Genomic DNA, 13,682 nt, shown 5'->3' with positions numbered 1-13,682 from the left:
TAAACACTTTGCTAAATGGGAAATGATAAAATAAACATGATCACAAGTTTATTTTAAAGGTTCATGAGAACTTTTTATTGATAATACTGTCACCACCATCAGTTATCAGAATGTTGCTGGGAATGTGTTACGTTCATGATAACTTTTGGAATGTGTGATGGTTAAAGGCTGGATGAGGATTGATTCTTCAATACTCTTCTCCCTCTTCGTCATCCTCTCCAACGCTGTCAGTACCCACCTCTTCATAATCCTTCTCCAGGGCCGCCATATCTTCTCTGGCCTCTGAGAACTCTCCCTCTTCCATTCCCTCCCCAACGTACCAGTGGACGAAGGCCCTCTTTGCGTACATGAGGTCAAACTTGTGGTCGAGACGGGCCCAGGCCTCAGCGATGGCCGTGGTGTTGCTCAGCATGCACACCGCCCTCTGCACCTTGGCCAGGTCTCCTCCAGGAACCACTGTTGGAGGCTGATAGTTGATGCCCACCTTGAAGCCTGTGGGACACCAGTCCACAAACTGGATGCTGCGTTTGGTCTTGATGGCCGCGATGGCAGTGTTGACATCTTTGGGCACCACATCACCGCGATACAGCAGACAGCAGGCCATGTATTTACCATGACGAGGATCACACTTCACCATCTGATTGGCTGGCTCAAAACAGGCGTTGGTAATGTCAGCAACAGACAGCTGCTCATGGTAGGCCTTCTCAGCAGATATGACTGGAGCATAAGTGGCCAGAGGGAAGTGGATACGAGGGTAGGGCACCAAGTTGGTCTGGAACTCTGTCAGGTCAACATTCAGGGCTCCATCGAAGCGAAGCGAGGCTGTGATCGACGAGACTATCTGGCCAATGAGCCTGTTCAAGTTGGTGTAACTCGGCCTCTCAATATCAAGGTTCCTGCGGCAGATGTCGTAGATGGCCTCGTTGTCCACCATGAAGGCACAGTCAGAATGCTCCAGGGTGGTGTGGGTGGTCAGGATGGAGTTGTAAGGCTCCACCACTGCTGTGGAGACCTGGGGGGCTGGGTAAACGGCAAATTCGAGTTTTGATTTCTTTCCGTAATCAACGGAGAGTCTTTCCATCAGCAGGGAAGTGAAACCTGAGCCAGTTCCTCCACCAAAGGAGTGGAAGATGAGGAATCCCTGCAGGCCGGTGCACTGATCAGCCTGGAAGGAGAGTTTGCTTTGATTATTTGAAGTTCCACTTCAGCTTCACAATATCAAAAGATGTAAAATCACATGACAAGTCATCTATTCTTGCCATTTCTTTCAAAACTAGTGTGCATTGTCTACCCTTTAAAAAAATCAATTTAAAACAGCTCAGGCAAACATGCTTCTTGTTCAGCCAAAACACGAGCATGCAAAAATGCATATACTTCCAGCAAGTTGACTAATTCAATTCTCACCAGTTTGCGGGTCCTGTCCAATACCAGATCAATGATCTCCTTCCCGATGGTGTAGTGACCACGGGCGTAGTTGTTGGCAGCATCTTCCTTTCCTGTAATCAGCTGTTCAGGGTGGAACAGCTGCCGGTAGGTTCCTGTGCGGACCTCATCTAAGAAAGGAACAATTGAAAACAAGAATAAGAGCTAATGTTCATGCAACATTAACAATATGAATATGACATACTGTATCTCAGACAATCTGGAATACACTGAAGTTGAAATAAAGAGTTTCATCAGTGTTCATACAGTTTTTATAAATCAGGGGTTGTGAAGTGTCTGCTTCATGCATTTTGCACATTATTTACACACTACTGACCAATGACAGTGGGTTCCAGGTCAACAAAGATGGCTCTGGGAACGTGTTTTCCTGCCCCTGTTTCGCTGAAGAAGGTGTTGAAAGAGTCATCTCCTCCTCCAATCTTGTCACTGGGCATCTGTCCGTCTGGCTGGATCCCATGTTCAAGGCAGTACAGCTCCCAACATGCATTGCCCATCTGGGCTCCGGCTTGGCCGACGTGCATAGAAATACATTCGCGCTGAATAGAAGAAAGTAATGGAGAGAGGTTGGTTAATAAAGGAGGCTGTTAACTCATATGTTAGCAGACATATTTTAGTTTGATAAACTTTACAGAAATGTAGTTTATATGTGGCGGGCTATGCTCTGATTCTTATTACATAATAAGTATTTTAAACCAATCTCGACAGTTCTCTGCCTGAGCGTTCTATAAAAACAATGGATGTTGCCATGGAGAGCGTTTGATACGGCCACGCCCACACTTTTCTGTCAAACTTTCTAGATAGTAAAAAAGCATTTTTTTAACTAAGTTTTAGGATATTTATGAACATTTATTTTAAAACAGATTTTTGTAAAAGCTTATGGAGACACAACTTTGATATCATATATGGATTTTCTTTACTATTTTAGACCAGGTTTCCGGAAGCTTTAACAATTTCCGGACCCAACACTACAGGCAAGCGGGCATACATGAAAGCATGCAGCTATAAGATTGTCCAATTGTTACAGTAAAACCAGCCAACTTGGGCAGGAATTATACAAGCAGCCTAAACAAAGTTTTGAGAGCACCACTTCTGCCTGAGGACAAGTTTTATGAAGCCCTGCAAATAAAATAAGTGAAACAAAGAAACTAAAGCACTACGTTGCAGACAGGAAGGCCATGCATCAAGAATATGGGGAAAAAAAGCTACCCTGCTTCTCCATCCTGTGTCTCCTCCCTATCCTCATCTCCTCCCATTTGTCTCTCTCCTCCCCCATTCTGCCCAGCTGCATAGTGCTGTGTAACAGTCAGAGATGTCCCCCCCCCCTCCTTCTCTCTCCCTCCTCACATCAAACCAAAAACTCCCCAACAGCTGCAAAATGGCTTCCAACTAACTCATACGGGCTAGGCCAGACCACTCCTCTTTTTACTGTTCTTTCTATCCTTCCCCACTGCCACGATTCCCTCTAACATACTTTCTTTGTCTTGATTACTATACTTTCTCAACATGCAGGACTAAGACACCAGTTTTCCCCCCGTAAGTTAAATGTTTCCTGTTTTAAGATAGTGTGTAGTATAACAACAAAGTATTGAAATGGCAAAGCAGTCAAAGCAACTTATATAAAGTGTCTGTCATCTGACCTAGATTGCCAAAGAGTAGAGAAATGACTTATTGAGTCTTGTCGTCAAGTGGAACTATCTCAGTGCACAACTCTTCCTGAATTTTCCGCATGCATACCCAAAAAAAGTTTCATCTCAAAAGTACAGCTCCAAAACTTCTGTTACCTAATAGGATAAAGCTGTTTTTCTATCTTTAAACTAAAAACTCCACAGGAGAGGCCATGAGTGCATTAAAGAGGCCCTGGCTCTCTAATCCATCTAATGCTGAGAAACAGAGACAGGGGGGGGGGGTCGAAGGATAGAAAGGGTGGAAATTTCCAGGCTACGTCATCTGTCGAGCAACTACTCACCATTGTGGCTGCTTGTCCTTTGACTGACGTGAGGATTCAGAGACAAGGAAGAAATGTGGAGGAGAGGCAGAGTCACAGCTTATATAGGCAAGGATGTGGAGGGGGCGGGCAGGAAACCACAGCAAGCAGCTGAATTGCTCATTTGGGGGAGGGAACAGCACTTTCCAAAAAAAGAAAAAGAAAAAGAGGGAAGTCCCTCAGTCATGTAATCTGCCCACACCCATATCTGCTTTGTCTTTAAGATTGACGGTTTTGTATAAAGAATAACCCTTTTTAATTGTCTATATTGCCTAATGACTTTTCTAATATTTTCTGATATTGTGTGTTTGTGTGACTTTGACCATTTGCAGTAAGGGACTAGTGACAGTGTTCATTTTGATGTAGAAAGAAAAGTTGGAAAGACTTGTTATTAACCAGTAGCATGCAAACTCTTCACCAATGAAGACTTATCAACATATCCAATATTGCATTTAATGAAGACTGTGGACTAGACATGTATGTTTTTATTTTGGGGAGAAAAAAAAACAGTTAGGCAATGTGCTAATATGACACAAATGACATGGCAGTATGCATTGCTTCAGTTTAATTGGCAAATTCAGAATACACAGACAGGGTATCAGAAATGAACACAACTGAAATGTTAGACTGAAAAACAAACAAAATTGCCAACAAATTTCGAGGTCAATTTTCTGCTTATCCTTGGTACAAGAAGCCCTCAGACAATCACAGAGCTGTACTTCATGCAACTCCTTTTGTTGCCGCAGGCAACTGTCTGACGAGCTGTGCAAACAACACTAGTCAGTGAGTTAGTCAGTTATTTTCTCTCTCTCTCTTGCACGCTCTCAGTCACAGCTGAATGGCATATAAAAACTGACATAGGAGCCCTTTCATAACTTGCATTCCACATGGGAGAGGATAGTGGGGGGAGGAGCACAACAGACAGTGCTTGTTTCTCAGTCTATTATTACAGAAAGAAAATATCTTTAAGTTTCTGATCAGATTCTGTAAAATGGAATTTTCATGGTTAAGCTTTCGAATGGCCATCTTATACATATTTAATAGTTTTTTTTCACAGATCAACTTATTTTAAGAATTTTTTTCACAGTTATTTTCTGTTTTCATGATAGTGTTTTTTTAATGTGCTAGTTATCTAACCAAATTGAAGTTTTGTTAGTCATGTATTTGATAAATTTGCCTTTACTACAAACTACTAGATGCCCCATTTTCAAAGAGGTATCAATTTACTTTGGCTTGAAAGTAGGCCTTAGGAAAGTCAGTATTCGTCTCCTTCATCATCCTCTCCAAGGTTGTCAGTACCCACCTCTTCATAATCCTTCTCCAGGGCCGCCATATCTTCTCTGGCCTCTGAGAACTCTCCCTCTTCCATTCCCTCCCCAACGTACCAGTGGACGAAGGCCCTCTTTGCGTACATGAGGTCAAACTTGTGGTCGAGACGGGCCCAGGCCTCAGCGATGGCCGTGGTGTTGCTCAGCATGCACACCGCCCTCTGCACCTTGGCCAGGTCTCCTCCAGGAACCACTGTTGGAGGCTGATAGTTGATGCCCACCTTGAAGCCTGTGGGACACCAGTCCACAAACTGGATGGTGCGTTTGGTCTTGATGGCTGCGATGGCAGAGTTGACATCTTTGGGCACCACATCACCGCGATACAGCAGACAGCAGGCCATGTATTTACCATGACGAGGATCACACTTCACCATCTGATTGGCTGGCTCAAAACAGGTGTTGGTAATGTCAGCAACAGACATCTGCTCATGGTAAGCCTTCTCAGCAGATATGACTGGAGCATAAGTGGCCAGAGGGAAGTGGATACGAGGGTAGGGCACCAAGTTGGTCTGGAACTCTGTCAGGTCAACATTCAGGGCTCCGTCGAAGCGAAGCGAGGCTGTGATCGACGAGACTATCTGGCTGATGAGGCGGTTCAGGTTGGTGTAAGATGGTCGTTCAACATTGAGGTTCCTGCGGCAGATGTCGTATATGGCCTCGTTGTCCACCATGAAGGCACAGTCAGAATGCTCCAGGGTGGTGTGGGTGGTCAGGATGGAGTTGTAAGGCTCCACCACTGCTGTGGAGATCTGGGGAGCTGGGTAGATGGCAAACTCAAGCTTAGACTTTTTACCGTAATCGACTGAGAGTCTTTCCATCAGCAGGGAAGTGAAACCTGAGCCAGTTCCTCCACCAAAGGAGTGGAAGATTAGAAAACCCTGGAGACCAGTGCACTGATCAGCCTATAAGTAAGAAAAAAGAAAAAAAAACAGGTAAGTAATCATTTAATCATTTAGTACACTACATTTGATCATTAAGTAAGCACAAAAACAAATAAAGGTTTTCTACCCTATAAGCATACACCCTTAGTATTTAGATTTTCTTACCAGTTTACGGGTCCTGTCCAGAACCAGATCAATGATCTCTTTGCCGATGGTGTAGTGTCCACGGGCGTAGTTGTTGGCAGCATCCTCCTTTCCTGTAATCAGCTGCTCAGGGTGGAACAGCTGCCGGTAGGTTCCTGTACGCACCTCATCTGGAGAACCAAACAGCGATAGAAAAACCGATTTACTTAATCAATTATCTATAGAGTTAAAAGGTTATCAAAAGCTTAAAATGTTTCTACAATGGCACAATACATATTTGCCTTGGTAAAAAGGGGATGAATATCATCTGCATAAATGTTAAATGCCAACCTTGTGTTTTATTATCTGTCCAAATGTTATTAATGGAATTTATTTACAGATAAATAACAGAATGTGAGGTTGTAATGGTCATCCTTGTTTGTTATATGTGTACAATGTTTTTTTGTTTATTTTTTTGATATTTTTTTGCATTTCTATGCTTTATTGACAGTGTAGAGTAGAGACAGAGTTGAAATGGGGCAGAGAGGGGAGTGATATGCAGAGAACGACCGCGGGCTGGAATCGAACCCGGGTCCGCTGCTGGCCGAGGCCCATGCGGGGGACGCCCTACCAACTGAGCTAAGGGCGCCCCTTACAATGTTTTCTATTGGAATATGTTTTTAATGTAAGGAATTGCAAATTTAGCCAGATGAAAAATGCAACAAAGACTTCCGGTGACGTCATGGTGATAGAAGCAGCCTGAGCCACCTGCTCCGCCAAAAAACCCTACAAAACTAGCTACATAAATGACAAACTAAAAACAAACCAGCCGAATTAAACATTGCTGAATTCTAGAATGCAAGCAGCAAAGAAAGACGGAGGTGGAAGGGGAAGAGGGGCTAAAAAGGATGAAACTAAACAATGCATCGCGGGTCCGCCATTTTCACCCGCGAGAGCCATGGCGCCAGCACCAGAACAATCAGCGGTACTTGCCGAACTACGTACATTCAGACAAGAACACGCAGAAGCCTCAGCAGACACGAGAACTACCCTGAACCGACTGGAAACAACCATAAACGATGTTTTAAAGAGGACGACTAAGTTGGAACAGCGGACCGCAAGTGTGGAGCGGAGGCTCGGCGACACGGAGGACAGAGGAATGCGACACGAGAGAGCCATCCGATATTTACTGCACAAAGAAGCAAGGCTATCTGCGAAGTGCGAGGATCTCGAGGCAAGAGCGAGACGCAATAACCTGCGTATTTATGGTGTCAAAGAAGGAAGCGAGAAAAATGACATGATACCATTTATTTCTGAGCTGCTGTGCACATCGCTCCAGTTACCGGAGGACCTTGAAGTGCGCATCGAGAGAGCCCACCGCGCGCTTACAATGAGACCAAAAGAGGCTTCTGCTCCACCGAGATCGATCATCGTTCGGTTCCTGGACTATAGCGTTAAGGATGCTGTACTTCAACAGGCATGGAAGCAAAGAGGAGTTACATTTGAGGGGGAAAAAATCTTCTTCGACCAAGATTATACCGCAGACACACAGCAGAAGCGCAGACAGGTGAGGGACGTTATCAAGCAACTTAAAGAGAAGAAAATAAAAGCCCAATCTCCATTCCCGGCTCAGCTGAGACTCTACCTGGAATCAGGAGTCAAGGTGTTTACTACACTCACAGAAGCCGCGCCTACACTCGAGGAGATAGGGATTCACGTGAAGGTAGACGACAGAGAGAAACTGCAGAAGGAGTTGATGCAAGACCGTTGGTCCAGAGCTTCGAGGAGGCCAGAGAAAGGTCCATCTCCAATGTCTGATGCGGACTTACAGGCTTTTGTTCAAGGAAAAGACTAGATGGATGAACAGGCTGACATGTTGCCCACTGTAAGTTAAATGAAGAGTGTACAGCAGACGGCTGATAAATAATTTTTTTTTTTTTTTACTGCTGAAATAAGTGGGCTACTATACATGTATATTAAGCTAGTTTTTGTTATTATATAAGATGAACAAAAAAAAGGGTTTTTTGTGCAAACAGGCCGAGGGCTAATTCATAATCAGCACTTAGGCTACATATCCCTAGGATATTAGCAACTTTATCACAACAGATTAGTTGTTGAATAGTTGCATTCGCACTGTTTGTGTTTTCACCCCGGAGTGAATTAGTCACTACTCTCCGCCCTTCTTAAAAGGGACAGGTTGCTTTAGATGTTCTTGCAACCTGCTGGGTTCTTGGAAGTTCATTATTTAGGGTTTTATATTTTGGTTAGGTTGTTCGTGTACATAACCTTATGTAACATATACTCAAGGGAATCTTTTGGATGCATTGCCAGGGCCACTCGATCTAGAACGGGGAAGAAAGGAAGTGTTTGCTTATGCAAACTCCACCCTGATATAAATTATGAATAATTTGAATATAATAACTTACAATGTCCGTGGATTGAACCACCCAATTAAAAGAAAGAAGATATTTAGTCAGTTAAAGAAACTACATTGCTCGATTGCTCTATTACAAGAAACCCATCTAGTTGAGGAGGAACATAAGAAATTGAAAAGAGAATGGGTCGATCAAGTGTTCAGTGCTTCATGTGGCAAAAAAAGGGGAGTGGCAATCTTAATCAATAGAACAGTTGCTTTTTCCCCAGAAAAAATCATACAAGACAAAAAGGGAAGGTATGTAATGGTGGTGGGTTCTATAGGAGAAACTGAGTTAACTATATTAAATCTGTATGCCCCAAATGAGGATGATTATGGGTTCTTTAAAGAAATTGCAAATGTTGTAGCCAGTAATGTCAAGGGGATGATAATAGTGGGTGGGGACTTCAATACTGTGCAGGATGGGATAAGAGATAGGCTACCATCAGAAAAGGCCCCCCAATCTAAGAAATCCAAAACATTGAATAGTATGATTACTGAATTGGGACTAGTTGACACCTGGAGAAGTTATAACCCTAAGGGAAAGGATTTCAGTTTTTTTTCAAATGTCCATGGCAGTTATTCTCGAATTGACTTTATTTGTCTCTCGCATCAATACATATACAAAATAGTTGAATGCCATATTGAACCTATCACTTTGAGTGATCACGCACCAGTTATACTAACGATCAACCTGTGTAAAGAAAATTATTTTAGATACTGGAGGCTGAATACCTCACTATTAACCAACCAACCAGCTGTACAGGAAATAAAAAACAATTTGAAGGAATATTTTAACATAAACGACAATGGAGAGGTAACACCATCAACCTTATGGGATGGTGCTAAATCAGTTATAAGGGGGAAAATTATACAAATCTCATCTAGGATAAAAAGAGCACGGTTGGAAAAACAGATAGAATTGGAAAACAAAATTAAACAATTAGAAACAGATCATAAAAGAACGGGTGATGAGAGCACTCTGTTAGAACTGAAGGGGGTTAGAAAGAATTTGGACCAGCTTTTGACTTATAAAGCAGAAGGAGCTCTGAGATTTTCTAAACAAAAGTACTACGAGATGGGTAACAGAGCTAGTCGCCTTCTCACCTTTCAGCTGCGCAAGGCCCAGGCAAGTCGGGTGATACCCAAAGTATTACACCCTACCACTAAGGAGATGATGTCTCATCCCAAAGGGATTGCGGATGCATTTGCAGCATTCTATAAAAAATTATATGAAGAAAAGGGTCCAAATTCTAAAGAGAGCGAAATCAAGACCTTCCTATCTAGACTAAATCTACCTTCATTAACAGAAGAAGAGGCATCATCATTAATAACAGAGATAAAAGAAACGGAAATAAGAGAGACTATAAAGAATTTGAAAAATAACAAATCCCCGGGGACAGATGGACTCCCAGGAGAGTTTTATAAGTGTTTTGTTGAGGAACTCACACCAATATTAGTTAAAGTGTTTAAGTACGCACTGTCAGGTGATCCGCCAAAAACATGGTCGGAGGCCATTATTTCTGTAATTCACAAAGAGGGCAAGGATCCGGTAAATTGTGAGGGATATCGACCTATCAGTTTACTGTGTAATGATCAAAAAATATTGAGCAGTATCCTAGCAAAAAGAATGCAAAAAATTATATCGAAATTGATAAATCCAGACCAAACGGGCTTCATCCCTGGTAGACAAGGGGCCAATAATATTAGGAGAACACTCAACATCATATCATGTGCCAAAAAAAACACAGAAAAATCAATGCTTATTAGTTTTGATGCACAAAAGGCCTTCGACCAGGTTAATTGGTGCTTTCTCTATGAAACTCTGGCAGCCATGGGCTTTCATTCAGGATTCATAGATTGGATAAAAGTATTATATATTGAACCAAAATCAAGGGTTAGAGTCAATGGATGTTGTTCAGATTTTTTCGACCTTGAAAGAGGGGTTAGACAGGGTGACTGCCTTAGCCCCTTGCTATATGCTGTAAATATTGAACCGCTTGCAGAATTAATAAGACAAAATCAATTAATTAAAGGAATAAAAGATGAGGGTAAATCTGAACATAAAATTTCCCTTTTCGCGGACGATATTTTGACATGCATAAGTGATCCAGTCTCATCAGTCCCAGTCTTGATGGAGTGTTTGAAGGCATATGGGGAAGTATCAGGACACCAAATTAATGAATCTAAGTCAATTGCCATGATGTTAGTTGGGGATCGGCCAATACAATTAAAAGATGTGGTCAATTTCCGCTGGACGGATCAGGGTTTTAGATATTTAGGAATTATTATTACCCCTAATACACCACAACTTTTTAGAGCTAACTATGGGAAATTAATGAAAGAAATCAAAGCAGACCTTACAAGATGGGATGTCCTACCTCTTTCTTTAGTAGGAAGGATAGAAACTATAAGAATGAATGTATTGCCAAGGTTGCTTTTTCTGTTCCAGTCTCTGCCCATAGAAGTCCCTGTCTCCACATTTAAAACACTAGATAATTGGCTATCTAAATTTATTTGGCAAAACAAAAGACCAAGAATTAGACTTAAAAGAATACAGTGCCCAAAGGAGAAAGGTGGTTTAAATCTGCCTAATATGAAAAAGTATTATTGGGCAGCTCAGCTTAGACCACTAGTTGCTTGGATAACTCAGGACAGGGATACAATATGGGTGAGAATGGAACAACACTCATGCCCAGATGTACCACTGGAGTCACTACCATTTTTAAGTAAAGAGCTCTGGAAAAAAAACAAAATTAGTAATGAATGTATGAAAGTTACTCTGAAAGTGTGGTCAACAATAAGGAAAAAGTTGATTATTCCTACTTCAATATCAAGAGCGATGAAGATAGCACTGAATGTAGATTTTGTACCTTCCAGACTAGATACTGGATTTAAGAAATGGGCTGAAAAAGGGCTAACAACGATCGATAAATTATTTGAGGGAGGAGTTCTGAAATCCTTTGACCAACTCTTAAAAAAATTTGATCTTCACATACATGACTTCTACAGATATTTGCAGCTAAGAAATTATCTACAGAAGCATAAAGATTGGGAAAAATTAAAGGAAAGTCCATCAAACATAGAACGCTACTTCATATTGATGATAGAAGGCCTAACTAAAAAGAAGGCTATATCAAACATGTATAAAATACTCCAGGAGGAAATAACAGACAACAGTCTGGATATTAAAAACAATTGGGAACTAGAAATGAATACAATTATCTCAGATGAAAAATGGGAACAGGCATGTAGAGATGGACACAAATTAACCAATAGTCCATTGTGGAGAGAGTTTGAATGGAAGATTAAAATGAGATATTTCAGAACTCCTCTTATCATCTCAAAATTCAGTAACACTTCCAACATGTGCTGGCGGGGCTGTGGCTTGGTGGGAGACCATACACATATATTTTGGGACTGTCCAAAATTATTGACATATTGGCTTGAAATACAAAAAGAAATTAAACAAATAACAGGGATAGATTTACCCCTTGACCCAATTCACTTTATTTTAGGAGTTTTACCCGACGACCTGGGAGATAAAAACCAAATGTATTTATTGAAAGTCCTTCTTCTGATAGCCAAGAAAATGGTTACGGTCTCCTGGCTGAAGCCGCAGCCACCGTCACTGAGTCAATGGAGGGAAAGGGTTGTTAACGTGTATTATATGGAGAGCATAACTGCTAGACTGCAGCTAAAACTGGACATTTTTACAGATAAATGGTCTCCAATCATCCTACAGCTTTCAAAGCTGCAACAATAGAGATTCATGAGGAATGGTTGGCATTAGAGGATTAATATACATGTTAATGTTACAAGCCATTGATCAGTGATTTCTGTGTGTCTCCTCTGTATTTGGGGGTTCGATGTGTAGTCGGGGGAAATGGAGTAGAGTGAGTACCTGCAATGTATCTTTGATATATGTAATGTAATGATTGTGAGTGCACCTTGAGAACGACAATAAAAAAAGTTCAAAAAAAAAAAAAGAAAAATGCAACAATCATGTGACCCGATCCTAATACACACAGTGTTGTTGTTAATACCTAAATAAAGTAATTAAATTACAGAACTACATGAAAACATCCTAAATGTGTCACATAGCATCAGCTACAGGCACTGACCTATTACAGTAGGTTCCAGGTCGACATAGATGGCTCTGGGAACGTGTTTTCCGGCCCCTGTTTCGCTGAAGAAAGTGTTGAAGGAGTCATCTCCTCCTCCGCTAATGGTCTTGCCACTTGTCATATGTCCATCTGGCTGGATCCCATGTTCCAGACAGTACAGCTCCCAACAAGCATTGCCAATTTGAGCCCCGGCTTGGCCCACATGTATGGAGATACATTCACGCTGAAGAGAGTGAGCAACAGCGTTCAAATACTACAAGCATCTCACTTTGCTTTTTACATTTCTACTACCTTAATCCAGATATCATATTCTACTCTACTCTACTTTTATCAACTAACTCAACAATGTCTCACACTTCCATCAAAACCTGTCTCAATTGTGAACAAATACAACACATCTCACCATTGTTAGCCTACTTAACGAGTTTCACACAAGCAAACCATATCTTACCATAGTTTTATCTCTCTTCCCCAAAGTCCAGGTATCGGTGAGAAGATGTAGTGCTGGGGACAGCTGTGTAACTCTGCGTTTTTATACTTGCAGCTTCAGGTGAACAGTGATTTGATCTGAGTTGTAATCAGAGAACCCACTGATGAGACCAGGATAAGTTCAGCCACTTGATAGACATACACACAATGCAAAAGGAGGTCACCACCCTATTCATTGTGTGACTCTGGGAGTGTTTTGACCTGGTGTGTACGTGCACCTCATATTTCAGAAAGCAGAAGAGGAACCCCAGATGCGGGGAAGGTAACATAATGAGAGATCATTTAATAAGTTCCACTTGGCCGTTTTGTTATGCAGGATTTTAGGTTGTAGCTTGTGACAGGACACACATGTAACTGAAAGTAAGAATCCAAGTGCTTGTGTTTCTCTATGAAAGAACAGTGCCATGTATGCATATACTTATATTTATTTTAAATATATACTTGCATTTGTATTTCGAATTAAGGTATTGGGTAACACCTATTTACTACTATTTACTTTTTCAAGTTTTCTGTATATCTTTTTGAGATGCTTTTGAATATATGTTAAATAAATGCATTTGAATACTTTGGAGAGGCCAATTATTGTTTTATCTTTTTTTCCCTGTTAAAAACTGTTATCTAAAAATATAATAATTACACTTTGTGTAGTGTGGGGAGTATTTTTTTGTAAAATATGCAGCATCTGCTCTGAATCCCAATGTGAAGCTTGACAAAATGAAATGTGCCATTTCATTTAAATGCAATTCATTATTTGCCTATTGTACCACTTTCCCACAGTCTCATACCAGTGCACTGCATTTTTTTTTATAAATGAACACAATGTATACAAGAACTGCTCCTATTAGCTCTTCAACCCCTTGGGAGAGCAGCGAAACTGAATACATGTGAACCGCC

The 13,682-nt window shown here is 41.4% G+C and overlaps 2 protein-coding genes across 2 annotated transcripts; both read right to left on the bottom strand.

Annotated features, from left to right (window-relative positions):
* Nucleotides 1-47: 47 nt before the first annotated feature.
* LOC307258576 (tubulin alpha chain-like) lies at nucleotides 48-3,456 on the bottom strand. Its single transcript, XM_080038170.1, has 4 exons — nucleotides 3,410-3,456; nucleotides 1,760-1,979; nucleotides 1,405-1,553; nucleotides 48-1,165 (listed from the first exon to the last, which is right to left on the bottom strand). The coding sequence occupies exons 1-4, from the start codon at nucleotides 3,410-3,412 to the stop codon at nucleotides 188-190; spliced, it is 1,350 nt and encodes a 449-aa protein (XP_079894296.1). The 5' UTR covers nucleotides 3,413-3,456; the 3' UTR covers nucleotides 48-187.
* A 1,226-nt stretch (nucleotides 3,457-4,682) lies between these two features.
* LOC307258577 (tubulin alpha chain-like) lies at nucleotides 4,683-12,420 on the bottom strand (the record flags this gene model as incomplete). The annotated part of the gene is made up of 3 exons (XM_080038171.1): nucleotides 4,683-5,657; nucleotides 5,802-5,950; nucleotides 12,297-12,420. The coding sequence occupies 3 exons, from the start codon at nucleotides 12,418-12,420 to the stop codon at nucleotides 4,683-4,685; spliced, it is 1,248 nt and encodes a 415-aa protein (XP_079894297.1).
* Between the last annotated feature and the right edge of the window lie 1,262 nt (nucleotides 12,421-13,682).

The sequence above is a fragment of the Ammodytes marinus genome (genome assembly GCF_949987685.1).
Source record: "Ammodytes marinus genome assembly, chromosome: 12".
NCBI lineage: Eukaryota > Metazoa > Chordata > Actinopteri > Uranoscopiformes > Ammodytidae > Ammodytes > Ammodytes marinus.
Note: the sequence above shows the minus strand (reverse complement) of the source record. Positions and strands in the feature narration are given on the sequence as shown.

Bases quoted from the DNA above. Each gene is read 5' to 3' on its own strand.
- LOC307258576 (XM_080038170.1), bottom strand. The intron at 1,554-1,759 runs GTCAGTAGTGTG...TTCCTTTCTTAG, and splicing joins CCTGGAACCCACTGTCATTG to ATGAGGTCCGCACAGGAACC. The intron at 1,166-1,404 runs GTGAGAATTGAA...CTCTCCTTCCAG, and splicing joins TGGACAGGACCCGCAAACTG to GCTGATCAGTGCACCGGCCT.